This window comes from Carassius carassius, chromosome 50, assembly GCF_963082965.1.
Source record: "Carassius carassius chromosome 50, fCarCar2.1, whole genome shotgun sequence".
In the NCBI taxonomy this organism is placed as follows: Eukaryota; Metazoa; Chordata; class Actinopteri; order Cypriniformes; family Cyprinidae; genus Carassius; species Carassius carassius.
Genome location: NC_081804.1, coordinates 6,322,977 through 6,339,013, shown reverse-complemented (window position 1 = coordinate 6,339,013; position 16,037 = coordinate 6,322,977). Strand labels below are relative to the sequence as shown.

The window sequence follows — 16,037 nt, the reverse complement described above, 5'->3', positions numbered from 1 at the left end:
CAAGTGACTAAGTGTTTTTTTTTGAAAACCTCGACATCCGACCGACAGCTCGACTATCGCTTACACTTTCGCCATCGGTGGATGTGAGAAATGAAAAAAGCTGTTGAAGGGCTCCTCTTTTTTTCCTGCCACAAGTGCCTTTCTTTACGTTGGTGTGAGGATTTCAAATGAAGCTGGCAGTTAAGCAGATCAAATCCTCTGCGATTGACTGCTGTCTGCCATTTTTTTTTCCCTTTCAAAAGGGAAAGTGTGAAGTTGAGAAGTCTTTTGGGATTGAATAGGCTTGCTTAGAAGGAACATGTTTATTTTTACACTTAAATATGAAATGTTTCATCAAAGAACTGTAATTTGTGATGTTTTCAAGATCTTGAATTCAAGCATATATGAACAGTTCAGACAGAACTGTAATCATTTACTCACCCTCATGTTTAGCCCTGTAGACTTTCTTTAGTGGAACCCAAAAGGAGATATTTAGCGGAATATACCTGCTTTTTATACAATGAAATGGTGACTATAGCTGTAGAGCAAGATTATTTGTGAATAATTACTTAATTTCTGTTCTTTCCTCAATGAATGCTCACAAGTTGTGATTTTTATAATGCTTTTCCTGCATTCCGCTCTTGGTCTCTATAAAAATATATATTTTTTTGTATGAAATGAAAGCATCGACTTCCTTCATGCAGTCTTACATAGGCTGATATATATATCTTCATTCTTACTATTGTCATAAAGTCTGGCCTAGGACTACTTCCCATGTTACATACAGTAACTATATATTTTTTATTTATGTTTCTTTATTGTGGCTCAGTGGTAGAGCATTGCGCTAGCAGTGCAAAAGGTCATGGGTTCAATTCTCAGGGAGCATACATACTGGTAAAACAGTGTACGTATAGCCTGAATGCACTGTAAGTCACTTTGTATAAACGTGTCTACTAAATGTATAACTGTTATTTAAAATTACCAATGCTGAATAACGTGTTAGGGTTCACAGAGCTACTTTCATAAAATATGGCCAAGTTGGCATATGTTATAGTGTAAGATGAGGTCAAGTGGTTTTTCAATAGCATGTTCATTTATGCTCTAAAAGGTAGACAGCTGAGACTATCTGGCAAAATATATTGTCAAGGTTTTTATCAGAATCATTTAAGATTTATGACTTTTCCTGTCAATATAAAGCACTGTGGGGCAAAAAAAAAAAAAAGGAAGCAATTTATTGAATGCCACATAAACTGACTTGAGAGAAATAGCGTATTTATTTCAGAAAGGTTAAGTAATATTTCACACCTGTGTGTATCGCATTAGCCCCACCCAACACATTTAGCACACAGGTGCATCTTGGGAAAAAGAATTAAAATAACATCAAAGGACTCATAGATGTATAAGTTACAGTACTACAACCCCAGAGCTGGCATGTTGTTGTGTTTCGCAGTGTTAAATGTTAGATGTGCACACATGGTTCATGTACGGGGACCTGCATTGGAAACATGTAAGAAGTGCGGATGACAGATGGTTCTGTTCATCCGCTCTGTCAAGCAGGCTTCAACCCCACGGCTCTGTGGCTCTTAGTGAGTGGAAATGGGGAAGCTTTTGTAAATGACTGGGAGGAAAAGTTAGGAAGTAAGAATTTGTTTTGTATTTATTTATATATTATACATTTATTTTATTAAATTTATTTTGCTCGCCAAGGCTGCCTTCATTGGATCATAATATAAAAAAACAGTAATATTGTGAAAGATTATTAGAAACTTAAATAACTGTTTTCTATTTTAATATACTGCTAAATGTAATTTATTCCTCTGAATTTTCAGCATCATTACTTTTAATATACTTGCTGCTCAGGAAACATTTATTATTACCAAAGCTGAAAACAGTTGTGCTTGTCTAATATTTTGGTGAAAATTGTTACACATTTTCCATCATTGTTTAAATAGAAGGTCGTATTTATTTGAAATTGAAATCTTTTGTAACAATGTAAACGTTTTTACTTTTACTTTTGTTCAGTTTGATGCATTGCTGAATAAAAGTATTCATACAAATATGTTACTATTATTATTAATATTGTAGTTTACAGTAAGATAAAGAATGTGTTTCAAAGTAATTGGCTGATTTACTTAGACAAATATGTATCGCATCTTTGAACTGGTGCTTTAAAGAATAAAAGTACTGCTTTTCCCCTGCTAATGAATGATATTTGAACCAATGTGCTGATCTGAAGAATTTGTAATGTAACATCAAGAGCCTTTTTAATCTCCAAAGAACCATTAAGCCAAATGAAGAAGCCTACTGTATGCAGCATAGAAGTGGGTACATAAATAAAGTTTAAATCTGAACAAACTGCTTTGGTAACCCAATTTGGCTTTTTCACTTTGAATACTTTTATGTTTTACATTAAACTCATGTTTAAAAAACTGGTTCTGTAGGTTTTTTTCATGTTTCTCTGTAAATTAGATATGGGTTATTTCTGAAGGGGAAGTTCTTCCGCAAGATAACATGCATCTAGTATGTGTGCTGCTGTGTGCTGTTTTAACCAGGGCTTTTAACGTGTTTGCTCATCTACCAGAATGTGGCCAAATTGAGGTAAGTTGGTGTAGGATGAAGCTTAAGTGATTCTACATCAAATATTTATCATGTGACCACAATGGCGATTGTGGAGGAAACAAAGTGAGGCTTGATGTGCCTGCATTTAGCTGTGGTTATTTGTTACTAATTCATAGTATTATTCCTCCATTTGTCTTAGTGCCCTACTACATTAAAACAGGTCATATTGCATCATTTTAATTTTTTAATAGTATTATTGTTTCTGTATTAATCTATATTTATGTAAAACTTACAAACTGTTACTGCTAATTCTGTCCTATAATAACATGAACATGGTGTTATATCAACATTTGACAAATACATATTTTAATGGCTTTGCAGGTATATTTTTGTGTATTTGAATTATTATTATTTTTATTTACATTATACTGTGGGAGAGACAAAACATTTTTTTTTTCCTTTTCAGGTTTTTCATTTTAAAAATAAACTAATTTACTCCTTCCCAGTCCATCCAAGATCTAGATGAGTTCGTTTCTTCATCAGGGCAGATTTGGAGAAATTTATCATTACATCTCTTGCTCACCAATTGGTCTTCTGCAGTGAATGGGTGCCGTCAGAATGAGGGTTAAACAGCTGATAAAAACATCGCAATATTTTTTTATTTTTTAATAAGTGATTAAAAAAAAGGTTTTATATAGTATGAATATGGGTAGTATAAAGGAAAGTCAGATGTGTTAGATGTATCTGCTATGTCAAAATGCATCAACATATTTGTTTAGAACTTTTTGGAATGTTTAAATGGTGCTTAATCTGTGCATATTACTCTCGATTCAGATGAGATGGCTTTTCTTCTGGAGAAAGCAATACTATGGATGGAGGACTCAAATCTGTTCCGCTGAAGAAACAAACTCATCTACATCTTTGATGAATACATTTTCAGCAAAACTTAATTTTTGGGTGAACTGTTCCTTTAATATTTGGATAAGGAATATTCTATTTAAAAATACATTTTTCACAGAAGTTTGTTTGAGGTTACAATATCACTCTTAAAAAATGCTGGGTTGTTTCAACCCAACTTTGGGTCAAATATGGACCAATCCAAACCACTGGGTTACATTTTTATATTACATTTTTAACCCAAAAGATGGGTTAGTCCAAATTTGAGCCAAAGTTGGGTTGGATTAACCCATCATTTTTTAAATAGCAGGTCTTGCTGAAGACCCTTGCCCTAAAATATTAGGGTGTTATTGAATCAGTTTGAAATTAAAATATGTAATTGAAATGTAATCTTTGTCTCTATGCCAGTTCAGTACTTCTATATTAAGTCCTGTCAATACTAATGCTAATGGCATATTCAACATTTTAATTAAGCGATTAACAATGCTCAAAATAAAATCAATACAATTTGTTGAAAAAGATAATCCTTTTCGCTGTTATACATTCCGTCCTCTGTTCTCTGCAATGTGAACATTTCCTGTCTAGTGAAAGGTTTTTTTTTTTTTTTGGATTACGATACTCTCAAAAACAATAGATACTGGTGCCAGTCATCATTACTCATTATACGAGAATTTTAATGAGAAATTTGTTCCATTGTCATGTTTATGGAGACCCAGAAATGCCTAATATGTCACAGAAGAAAGGAAGTGAGAGCTGAAGAAATGAGATTGCGAAGGGAAGGATGAAGTTCTTTATTTTTTTTTCTGGTGTTACACAACATGGTTCTCTCAACAGATAAAAAACATTCCACACTAAAATAAACAGGATTTTTGTGTTTGTGCTACTTTATAAATAAAAGAATGCACTAGTATTTAAAAAAAATATTTGAACTAAATGGTTATAGAATTTCTACAGTTAATTTAAAGGCATAATTCACCCCAAAATGAAAATTTTGCTGAAAATGTACTCACCGTCAGGCCATCCAAGGTGTAGATGACTTTGTTACTTTATCAGAACAGATTTGGAGAAATTTAGCATTACATCACTTGCTCAGCCATGGATCCTCTGCAGTAAATGGGTGCCATCAGAATGAGAGTTCAAACAGTTGATAAAAATATCACAATGATCCACAAGTAATCCACATGACTTGTGAAGCAAAAAGCTGAATGTTTATAACTAACAAATCCATTATTAAAATGTTTAACTTTTAAATTGTTGCTTCTGGACACAAGATGAGTCCATAACCCATAATAATGCTTCCTCCAAAATCCACCAACATAAAGTTGATTAGCACTGTTTTGGCATGTTTTTGCTTGTAAGTGATTCATGATCTGTGTGTATTCAGACAAAATGACATTTTCACTGAAGAAAAGCAATATTATGGATGGAGGACAGGTCTTGAAGTTAAAAATGTCTTGATGGATTTGTTTTTTATCACGCAGCTTTTGCTTCATAAGAGGTCATTTGATGAACTGGACTTTTATGGATTATTGTGATGTTTTTATCAGATGTTTGGGCTTTCATTCTTATATACTTTTACTGTAAAAGTGTAGTTTTCTTGTGTAAAAAATACTTAATTTATGTTGAAACTCATGTTTAATTAATTAATTTAAAATCATTTTAAGACTATTTAAGTACAGTATTTATTTTTATTTTTATTTTTTTATCATGTGACCTTCCATTGTATGACTTGTGGTGTTACCAGAAATAGATCATATGGCTAGATAGACAGGTGGATGTCTTAACACACACACACACACACACACACACACACACACACACACGTTTGTTTTTGTGAAAAGTGGGGACATCCCATAGGCGTAATGGTTTTTATACTATAGAAACTGCATATTCTATCGCCCTTCACCAACCCTACCCCTAAATCTAACCCTCACAGGAAACTCCCTCTCCCGGAATGGCCATCCCAGCAGTCTGTCTCCTATGCCTGGAGCAACTGGACCGTTCGCTGGAGGACCATACCAGGGACTTTTTAGATCTGGCGTGCCTTACCCACTTCCCCGACCGCTCGCTCTCAAACTTCTTCCTCACCGGCCTGAGCGAGCGGAGTAAGGCACGCCTACCAGCAAACGGTCCCCGAGAGGATTTCGCCGCTTTCGTGGAGTGGGTGCTGGAGAAAAATGGATCGTCATGGACCATCTGCACCACCGAGGAGGATATCTCCAGCCCCACTCCCGACCCAGAGACCAGCCAGCCACCATCTAGGCGCATGGAGCCAGAGCCCACCGCAACCGCAGAGCCCGAGCCAAAGCAGGACCTTGAGAGCGCGACTGACCAGATGTGTGAGCCGGCAACACCGTGCATCGTGGGAGTCCTAGTGGAGATTGAGGGCGTGGAGGAACGCCCTGCCCACACTTCCGCGACTGAGGGTGAGCTGTATGCGGTCTCAGGAAAGAATATGGAGCAACTTATGGACCTTATGGACTGGTCTATGGAGGTAATCCCTAATTTTCCTGTTTCTCCGCTGGTTCCGCCCAGCCCTGATCCCCCTGTATACCCTCTCAGTCTCCCACTCCTACCTCCTCCAGTCAGTTCCTATGCTCTGTTTCTGCTGGTTCCGCCCAGCCCTGAATTTTCTGTTTCTCCGCTGGTTCCGCCCAGCCCTGAATTTTCTGTTTCTCCACTGGTTCCGCCCAGCCCTGAATTTTCTGTTTCTCCACTGGTTCCGCCCAGCCCTGAATTTTCTGTTTCTCCGCTGGTTCCGCCCAGCCCTGAATTTTCTGTTTCTCCGCTGGTTCCGTCCAGCTATGAATTTTCTGTTTCTCCGCTGGTTCCGCCCAGTCCTGAATTTTCTGTTTCTCCGCTGGTTCCGCCCAGCTATGAATTTTCTGTGTCCGCTGGTTCCACCCAGCTCTGAACTTCCTGTGTCTCTGCTGGTTCCGCCCAGCTCTGAACTTCCTGTGTCTCCGCTGGTTCCGCCCAGCTCTGAATTTCCTGTGTCTCCGCTGGTTCCGCCCAGCTCTGAACTTCCTGTGTCTCCGCTGGTTCCGCCCAGCTCTGAATTTCCTGTGTCTCCGCTGGTTCCGCCCAGCTCTGAATTTTCTGTGTCTCCTGTACTCCCTCCCAGCCTCCCTCTCCCACCTCCTCCTAGACCTGCCAGTTCCCCTGCTCCACTTCCGCTGGTTCCGTCCAGCCCTGATCCTTTTCTGTTTCCTCCCATCCTTCCTCTCTCTCCTCCTCCTAGACCAGCCCGTTCATCGACCTCATCTCCGCTGGTGCCAGTCAGCCCCGCAGCTTACCCTTAGTCCACGCCATCTGGGCACAATGGTTCGCCGCTGGACTGGCAGTCTCCAGCTCCGCCTTGGCGCGTTAAGACCCTGTCTCCGCCTCCAGCCTCCGAGCCCTGGACCCCTCCTCGGTCCTTCCCAGTGGCTCCGCCTTGGCTCTTAGCTCCCTCGTCTCCACCGTGGCCTGTCATCCCACCTGCTCCACCGGGCTCCCTCGTCCCTCCGGCTCCACCTTGGTCAGTCGTCGACCATCCGCCGCCTCGGGACTCCACTCCTCTGGTTCCACCTCGTCACTCCATCCCTCCGGCTCGGTCAGGCTCCTCCTTCCCTCTGGTTCCACCGTCATCCTCAGTCACTCCGGCTCCACAGCGGTCTTCCAGGACCCCGTCTCCGCCTTGGTCGTCAGAGCCTTCTGCTCCACCTAGTCCCTCCGGATCCTCGACGTCACCCTGGCTCTGCGGCTGCGCTGCTCCATCTTGGTTTCCTCACCCACCGGTGCAGTCTTCTCCTGTCGGCCCCCTGGTGTCGTCGGCCGCTTCTCCACCATGGCTCCTCCAGCCGTCGACTCCACCATGGATCTCCGTCCTGGCTGGTCTCTGGTGGACCATCTGGCTCCTCCTGCTCCGGGCTCCTCCCTGGCTCCTCCCTCCATCCACTCCGCCCTGGTCCCTACCTCCATGCTCCCTCGTCACCTGCTCCTTGCCTGCTCCTCGCCCGCCTCCAGAACCCCCACCCTCCCTCCGCTGGTATTCCTCTTGCGGTGCGAGGACGCACCATTCCGGGAGGGGGCGAACTGTCACGTTTATGAACTTTTGTTTCCTTATTTGGTCATCTTCCTTTTCTTGTTTTAGTTAATTGATTGATCCTCACCTGTCCCCAGTTCCCTCATCACCTGTGTGTTTAAATACCTGGTCTGTTTAGTTCTCCCTGGTCCGTGATTGTTGACTAAATGTGATATCGTATCGTTATGTGAATGTGTCTAAGCTGAATCTATGCTGAATGTCAAAGTTGTATCGTATTGTGTATCCTAACCTTAATGTTAATTCTGTTATTTGTTAATATAGTCTGTATTCTCCTTCGCCGTCAGTAAACTCCTCATTTATTCCAGATCCTCCTCTTGCACTTTGTTTTACGTTTAGCACTACCTCAGTTTGTAACAATTGTTTTCATACTCAAAAAAATATTTTGCTTATGCAATAGTAGAACTTCCTGCTACGCTATATGAAGACATCACCACACAGCACTGGTGATTTAGTGTCGAATGTGCAGCTGGCTAAGTGGTTACACATTAATTGTGTGAGGGCTTAGTGGGGCAGGAGATTAACTTACAGTTGAGTGAAAACATGATTCCAAAGCAGAAGAACGAGAGTTCATGTTTGTGACCCCAAAGGGCTGTTTTTCCCATTTAGTTTGAGAACTTTGTGCTTATTAAATGACAATTGCCATGTTGCCCAGATATCAGATACAACTGTTTTATAACACACACACATATATATAGTTTTATTTTTGTAATGCTTCCTAATAATTTGTATTAGCAAAAATAAAACTTAGCAGATCAGTTGTTCATGTTTGAATGTATTGGAGACTATACTTAAAAAATCTGGATGGGTTTCTGTATTGTTTTGGTAGCATTCTTATTGTAAGACATACAAAGTAATGAATGCATGCATAGATAGACAGATGATAGATAGATATAGAGTTATTTCATGTAAGAAAATATATGACTATAGTGGAATACTTTCAGTGTTTGGCAGCATAGGTTTGCCTGTTGCAGAGTGCGATATTCTCCAGTGCAGATTTGATAGCTTTTGCCGTTCTGCAGGTGCGTCAGTTTTTAATCTGCCCAGTAGGTGGGACTTGATGCTCGGAGCATGGACCTCTCTCTCCCTCCTTCACCGCCCCCCCCCCTCTCTCTCTCACTAGACTGCGCTCTGACGCTTTAGTCTTCAAGCCGGGGATCCAACAAACTGGAACTACGCGACAAACAGTACCGAGGAGACGGGGATGCTTGTACCATGCAGCCCGGAGAGGAGAACAGCCTGGGACCGTTGATTTTTGAGCCCTTCCTACATTGACGGAGTATTTTCCCCTGTTTTCTTGGGGACTTTATTGCGATCTCTTGATCTGAAATACCTTCACTCTCATCCACGCACCCGCGCGCGCTCTCGCATCGCCGCACGGATACCCGGAGCGCTTTCGATTCTGTAGCCGTTGAACATTAGTGAGGAGATAAAATAGTGAGGGAAGCACCTGGAGACATGGATTTATTCTCCATCCCACCCCGCGTTTGCTGGTGGAGGATCGTGTTTCTCCTCAGCATCTTCCAAGATTATATGAGCTCCATGCTGGACTGCCCACCGACCTGCCGTTGTTCTACCACGAACATCTTTTGCAATGAGTCTTACCAAGGGAATTTCTTTCCCCTCCTGGCACTACAGGACACCGTGAACGATGGGAATACCACTAACAGCCTCCCGGACCTGTTTGAGAACATCTCCTCCATGTAAGTCAAGGGCACAAGTGTCCATCACATGTTGAGTCCATGTGTGCATTGAGATCAACTCTCAGCCTCCCACTCACTCCAGGCTTTGTGCTGGTGTGTGGGATGATTAGAAGGGTTTAAATGATGGGAAGTAGCTAAAAACGATCTTAAATTGATATAAAATGTTAATTATACAGTTGGATTGCAATTGAATGTTCATGTTAAATCAAGAATAAAATGGAAACAGATTTCTGTTACTCCATATAAGTACACAATCAATGTTAAAAAAAAATCCAAATAAATGACACCTGATTGGAGACAATTAATAGCAACATCTGAGCTTAAATGCATATGTTTTTGTTTTTTTATTAATTTTTTTGAAAGGAAGAGGAATTTTGTCACATTCGTCAAAGGTGTTTTGTGCTATTAAAGAGAAAGAGAGAGAGAGAGAGAGAGAGGGAGAGAGGAGGAGAGAGGAAAAAAGGCTTTACATGAGTTTGAAGTCACATACCAGCATGTATTAATAAGTGCATGGAGAATTTAAAGTCAGATCTCTTTTATGCAATAATTTCAAAACTGATGTTCCAGTGTTTGACTTCTATTAGAAGGTTAAAGTTGGGTAAGTAAAGGAGATAGAAACATTAATGCTGTAATAGCTATATGATGGTGTTTTTGATGGATGGTTTTGGGAAAAATAGGAGAGCTGCGTAATGGCCATCAGCTGATCCGAGCAACTAAATAATAACGCCTAGAGCAAAGAAAACATTAACGTTGTTGTCTTGAACCAGATTTGGATGCCAAATAATGACATTTTGAATTGCAAAAGCTATTAGTTTTGTCATATAAAGACATCATAAATTCTCCCCCTCTCTCAAAGTTTTCCTCAAATGGGCCATCATGGTTTAACACTGATTCTCTTGGACATGCCATCAGTTTGGATCTGTTTTCATTACATAATATCAATAATTTAAAGCTACAAATGTGCAAAAAGCAAGACAGATCATGTTCTCGTTGAATAATATCAACGCTGGTGCAGCGCATGAAAACAAAAGAGTGCATTTTGGTGAACAAAAACCTGATTCATGATTGATTCTTTAATGGGAATTGTCTACAAAGGGATGCCATGATGACTCTAAAGCGCTTTGTGATGGATTCACTTTTTTCCATCACATTCTATCAAGGAAACGGCATAATAGTGTATGCCAACTGATCTATGAGCTCAACAGGGAGACGTTTTTACAGCTCTGTCTCCAGTCACTTTGTAAGGCCACTAGAGGGGATAGTGGTAACCTTTTCCAGCGTCTAAACTGCAAAGCCAGAGTGCACTGATCAGGGAACTTTTCCCTAAGTGTGCAAGTCCTTTCTCGCTTATTTGCTTTTGACTTGTTGTTTGCTTTAAAGATTTATTTTTGTGCAGTAGCTGTAGAGGTTTCAGCACCCTCTGATGGTGGACAGCTCCTGTAAGTCTGCCAGTTTTTGAAACAATCCTAGTCTTGTGCTGCCCATTTTGGGTGTTTTTCTTATTTGACACCCAATTCTGGTCTTGGAGCCTCAGCTAATGAGTTCATTATATAAATCAAAAGGTTGACATCCACAGTGTGATGTGGAGTACTTCAGGAGCAGGATTGAGAGTTTTCTGAATAAGTGGCCTATATTTTTAGTTGGCATTCCCCGACGAGTCATCAACCCACTTTTATTGTATTCACATGACCTTGACCAATTTACAAATGATGGCGATTCTCCTTCAGGCCAGCTAGCTTCAGTATTACTATTAGATATAAAGCAAGGCCAGCTGAAACCTTGGAGGCCATTTAGAGGAGACCTGAGCAAGTTGTCACATGGGGATGCTGTCATATGATCAGCGTTTTTACATAAATGTTTCTCTTACTGCCATTTTTAGTTATTTTTTGGCTTGAGAGCTGTTAAATTTCCCATTATGCTGTTAGCAATTTAAATGCAGGTTCCCACAGTGACAACTTGCCCCATATACAGTAGTGTGATATGAATAATATCACAGTAGTTTGATGTCAGTAAGATTTTTCAATGAAGATTAATATTTTTCAAAGACGTCTCTTATGCTCACTAAGGCTGCATTTAGTTAATCTAAAATACAGTAAATGGGTAATATTGTTAAATATTATTACAATTTAAAATAATGTTTTTATATTTTAATATAATTGAAAATTTAATGTAATCCTGTGATGCAAAGCTGAATTTTCATCATCATTACTCCAGTCTTTGGTGCCACATGAAATCAATTCTAATATGTCAATTTTACAACTTTTTAGATTTACAGTTGCCCCCAAAATATTTGGAAACCTTAGTTATAAATATAATGTAATGATATTTATGTATGTTTATCAAATCAATTATTAATTTAAATAAAGATAAAATAAAGACACTTTTCATTAAAGCTAACACCTCGGTTTGTGAAATGTTACGTTAAAACCACAGTTTAGACTATATGACACTTGTGTCTACTTGAGGGAAATTGATTTCATGCATCCACTAAAAACCACCTTGGAAGTTATAAAATATATAAAATTAAATAAATGAAGTCAGGTCCTGAAAAAACAGCTATCAGCATTTGCAATAGCATCTCCAACATGCGATTTTCAGTATGTACATTACTTTCCGGGGCCACTGCATAATATGACTAATGTGAAATAATATTTGATGGCATCACAAGTGAATGAGTTCCATCCATTTTTAAAAAATTTTTATACAATTTTTGAGTGAGAACAACCCAAAATAGAGTTTGTCATGCTTGCAGTTTTAACAATATATGGATGTTTTTCCCAGCTTTGTTGTAGTCTGTTGTAGTTTGTTTTACATCAGCGTAATCGAGTACACTTAGTGTTGCTCATTTGTTTTCATCAAGCCTATCCATTATGCTAATTGTCTTCTTTTTTTTGTACACTCAATAATGATATTTATGTATTAGCAGCACTATTATTTTATTTTGCTAATGGAATGTCATAATGGATGGCCAGAATATAAACAATATTCCAGATCCCTCTTATTTAAGTCTTTATGCTGCAACAAATTGTCTGTCTTAATCTATAATAATTATAGATTATTTATTGATTATATTATATATTAATTTAATTGAGTAATTGAAACAATTTTATTTCTAAAAGGGTTAATCATATCTTCAATTTCAAGGACAATTATATATATGTATTTCAACATTATTTATTTTTAGTTTATGTATGTATGCATTAAAGGGTTCAAAATCTTTAAAATGTAACTTTTTTTCTATTAATTAATTTATTAAAGAGTTTTGAATACATTTGAACTAACCCTATCCCTAACCCTAACCCAAATTTATTAATATATTTAGGGTTAATATCTTAAAGTAAAAATATAGATTCAACAGAATTATTATTATTATTTTTTATAAATGGGTCAATTTCTTAAATTTCAAGGAAAATATTGATTCATTTCAACATAATTTTTTAAAATCAGTTTTTTATTGTTTAATTTATTATTATTATTATTATTATTATTTGGTTTATTTGTGGCACATAGAGTCCAATATTGTGCAGGAGGGTTTTGTGCAAGAGGATGACTAACGTAAGAAAACAAGTTGTTGATTCACCATTCAGTCTCCATTTAGCTGTCCCAGGGGTCTCTGTGTCTGTAGAGCATTGTCTGAGAGCCTAATTTCATGTGTGATTAAAAAGAGTGGATTAGCAACAGTTTCAGATAGGCCTAGTTGAAAATGACTCCCTGAAATCTAAATGGTGTTACTTTGGAAAGATCTCCGAAGCTCAATTACACTGGAGCTTTTCAAAAAGCGTTTTCAAAGTAAAGTGGTCGTTGCAAATCGGCACCTATAAAAGCCATCAGCAGTGTCACATACCTGCTGATAGATGGAAAAAGCAAGAAAAAACTCATTGAAGAACATTTGAATGGAAATTGTAATGTAATGAAACTGTATGCTGATGTGTTGTGCTCATCGTTGTGCATAAGAAGGATTTTTATTTTTTTCTCATTTTACTTCGGTCGCCTGCCGACTTTATTGCTGCTTTCAGGTAATCAAACAATAGCTTCAGGGCACAAATGGATCCATAATTACACTCCTTATGTGATGATCAAACTTTCCTTCTCGAGAAGGGACCAGGAAGGGAGAGTTTGGTTCGTTTTAACTAGGCAAAATGTCGACTAAGCTTTTAATGAATCGTCAATATTTGATTTTTGGGTTGGTAATGCTTTATTATCTGTGACTTGTAAGGCGTATTTTGTGCTGGCAGGTGTGGTTATGTGCAAGACCAGCTAATTAGTCCTTTTTGGGTCTCAGACACTTTTATTTTATTTTATTTTATTTTATTTTATTTTATTTTATTTTATTTTATTTTATTTTATTTTATTTTATTTTATTTATTTATTTATTTATTTATTTATTTATTTCATTTCATATTTAATTTAATTTAATTTAACTTAACTTAACTTAACTTAACTTAACTTAACTTAACTTAATTTAATTTTTAGTTTAGTTTATTTTGTTTTATTTGTCTGTCTGTCTGTCAGTTAAAAGTATGTTCAGTTTTTATTTACTGGTTTTTGTTTAGGTCAGAGGAACAAATGTCGTTTATTTATTTATTTAATTTATTTATTTGTGAAGGGGTTAGCAAAGTTTTCAGTCTGAATGAAGGAGAATTATAGGTTTATTTCATTATATAGATTACTTTCAACAGTTTTGTGTTTAGTTTATTTATAAAAGGGTTAAATGAAATCCTTTAATATCCCTAAATATAAAAAAATATGAAAAAATCAGCTATCCTATTTATTTTATCCTAATTACCTGAAGCTCATTTTACATGGTTTAACAACTAGAAGTTTAACTACTTCGATTATCGACTACTTTCGATAATTGTTAGCTCTTTCTTCTTTGCAACTGAACTCATGCAAAACAAAACTTATGTTTTGAAAGCTATTTGGACGACAGACTTATTGGCTTAAAGAAAAAAAAAAAAAAAACATTTATGAACCTTGTGAAGTCTAAGCAAGTCCCTCTTTTATTTGCTGCCTATTTATTTACAAAAGCGCAGGTGGAATTTGGCAAATTTGAGAGCCTTAGGTGTTGGATCAAAAGAAAACAGTGTTTTCAGAAATGGTTGTTTGACATTCTTAACCTAGAAAACCCTGTTATTGTAGTGTGTATTATTATTATTATTATTATTTATTTTTTTTATTAAAAGCCCTTTTGTGACTTTTCCTTTGACCTTGAGAGCTTAAAAAGCTTTTTGTTTATCATTGTGCTAGGATATTGGTGACATAAGCACACGCATGAATGAGCATGTCATGCACATTATTATTTTCAATGATATTTTAGACATGACAACCTTTTAACAACTCGTTAAATCAGCCGAAAGAATGCAAAGTTCTTGCTAATGTGCAAATTATGGATTTTGAAGGAGCACATTACTGATCTCGGTGTGTGCTAACATGGACTGACCCACTACTGTCCCGAGTAGAGTAATGGGAAGCATTCATTTGTATGACCCCTGATGTTCATAATGTGTCTGGAGGCCCTCTTTATGATAACCATAATGGCAGAAAGATCAATATAGAGAAGGCCGGCCTCCAAGTGTGGATGCAGATATGAACGTGTGACATAGTAAAGGTCTCGATGTGCTATGTTAATCGGGATACTTTGCCAATAAGGGCTTAGCTTGCGTTTTCCATTTTATGTATTGGGTGGCTGCCTTCAGTCATAAATAATCCCGTGGGTCATTGAAATGAGGCTGCGTGCTATTGATTGGAGAGTCTTTCTGTAACGTTGAATTGGCCCATTTTAGTTTTGTGGAGTTGTTGGAATTTGTCCAGTGTTGGACATGTTTACGAAGTGGAAGATCTGGTGTATGCATCCACATATTAAGTGACACAAGTGGAACTGTGTTTGCATTTGGCATGCAGAACCACATACATACAAACATACATACCCATCTTATTTACAGTTGTGGGTAGTTTTAATAGTTGTGTTATCTGAAATGAACAACAACAACAGCAACATTAATAATAAAATATTAATGTTATTTATAATAATAATAGTGCATTTATTTATATTTAATTAATGCATTTATTATGTAAATACAGTATGCTGTAGTAGTAGTAGTAGTAGTAGTGATAGTATATAAATAATGAATACATAAATGTATCAATAAAAATACTACTAATAATTATTATTATTACTATTATAAAGGTATTATTAAAAATATAGATATATAATAACATTATAATTACAGAGAGAAAATTATTATTATCATTATTATTATTATTATCATCATCATTTTTTTATATTTGTTATTATAATTATTATTAGTAGTAGAGTAATTGTAGTTGTAGTATCAATACATAAAGGTATTATTATTTTCATGATAAAAAATATAAAAAATATATCAATACTATAATATTATAATATATTTATATTATTATTATTATTATTAGTAGTAGTAGTAGTAGTAGTATAAGTACAATATGAATATTAAATTAATTATTTTATTAAAATAATAATAATAATTATTATTAGTATTTATTCATACTATACTACTACTGACCACCTATGAATCACCTTTGTACATTTAGTGCCTGAGATGTAGCCCAGGATGTGATTATAATTTTCTGTTTTTATTGTATTAAACAAAGGCAAATGTATCAGTACATTCACAAGACTGTTCTAGCTGCTGGCTATATATGACACTAAATAACAGTAGGAAGTTGAGGCAAAATGATGGCCGCTGTTGTGTCGAAACAGTGTGGTGTAAAAATATGTGCATGCCACTCACCCTCCCGCTGCGTCTACAAATAAGTTACACAGCGCTTTGTCAGAC

At 37.2% G+C, this 16,037-nt stretch overlaps 1 protein-coding gene across 3 annotated transcripts in view; it reads left to right on the top strand.

Annotated features, from left to right (window-relative positions):
• LOC132133462 (NT-3 growth factor receptor-like) overlaps positions 1–16,037 on the top strand; it is a 246,746-nt gene that overhangs the window by 11,147 nt on the left and 219,562 nt on the right. For 2 of the 3 annotated variants that reach the window (XM_059546307.1, XM_059546306.1), the window contains exon 1: positions 8,663–9,222. The exons of the other annotated variant lie outside the window; for it this stretch is intronic. In XM_059546307.1, the coding sequence (XP_059402290.1) occupies positions 8,978–9,222 (245 nt within the window). In that variant the 5' untranslated portion in view covers positions 8,663–8,977. Of the gene's footprint in view, positions 1–8,662; positions 9,223–16,037 lie in introns of those variants that run through there. 3 annotated transcript variants of the gene reach the window in all.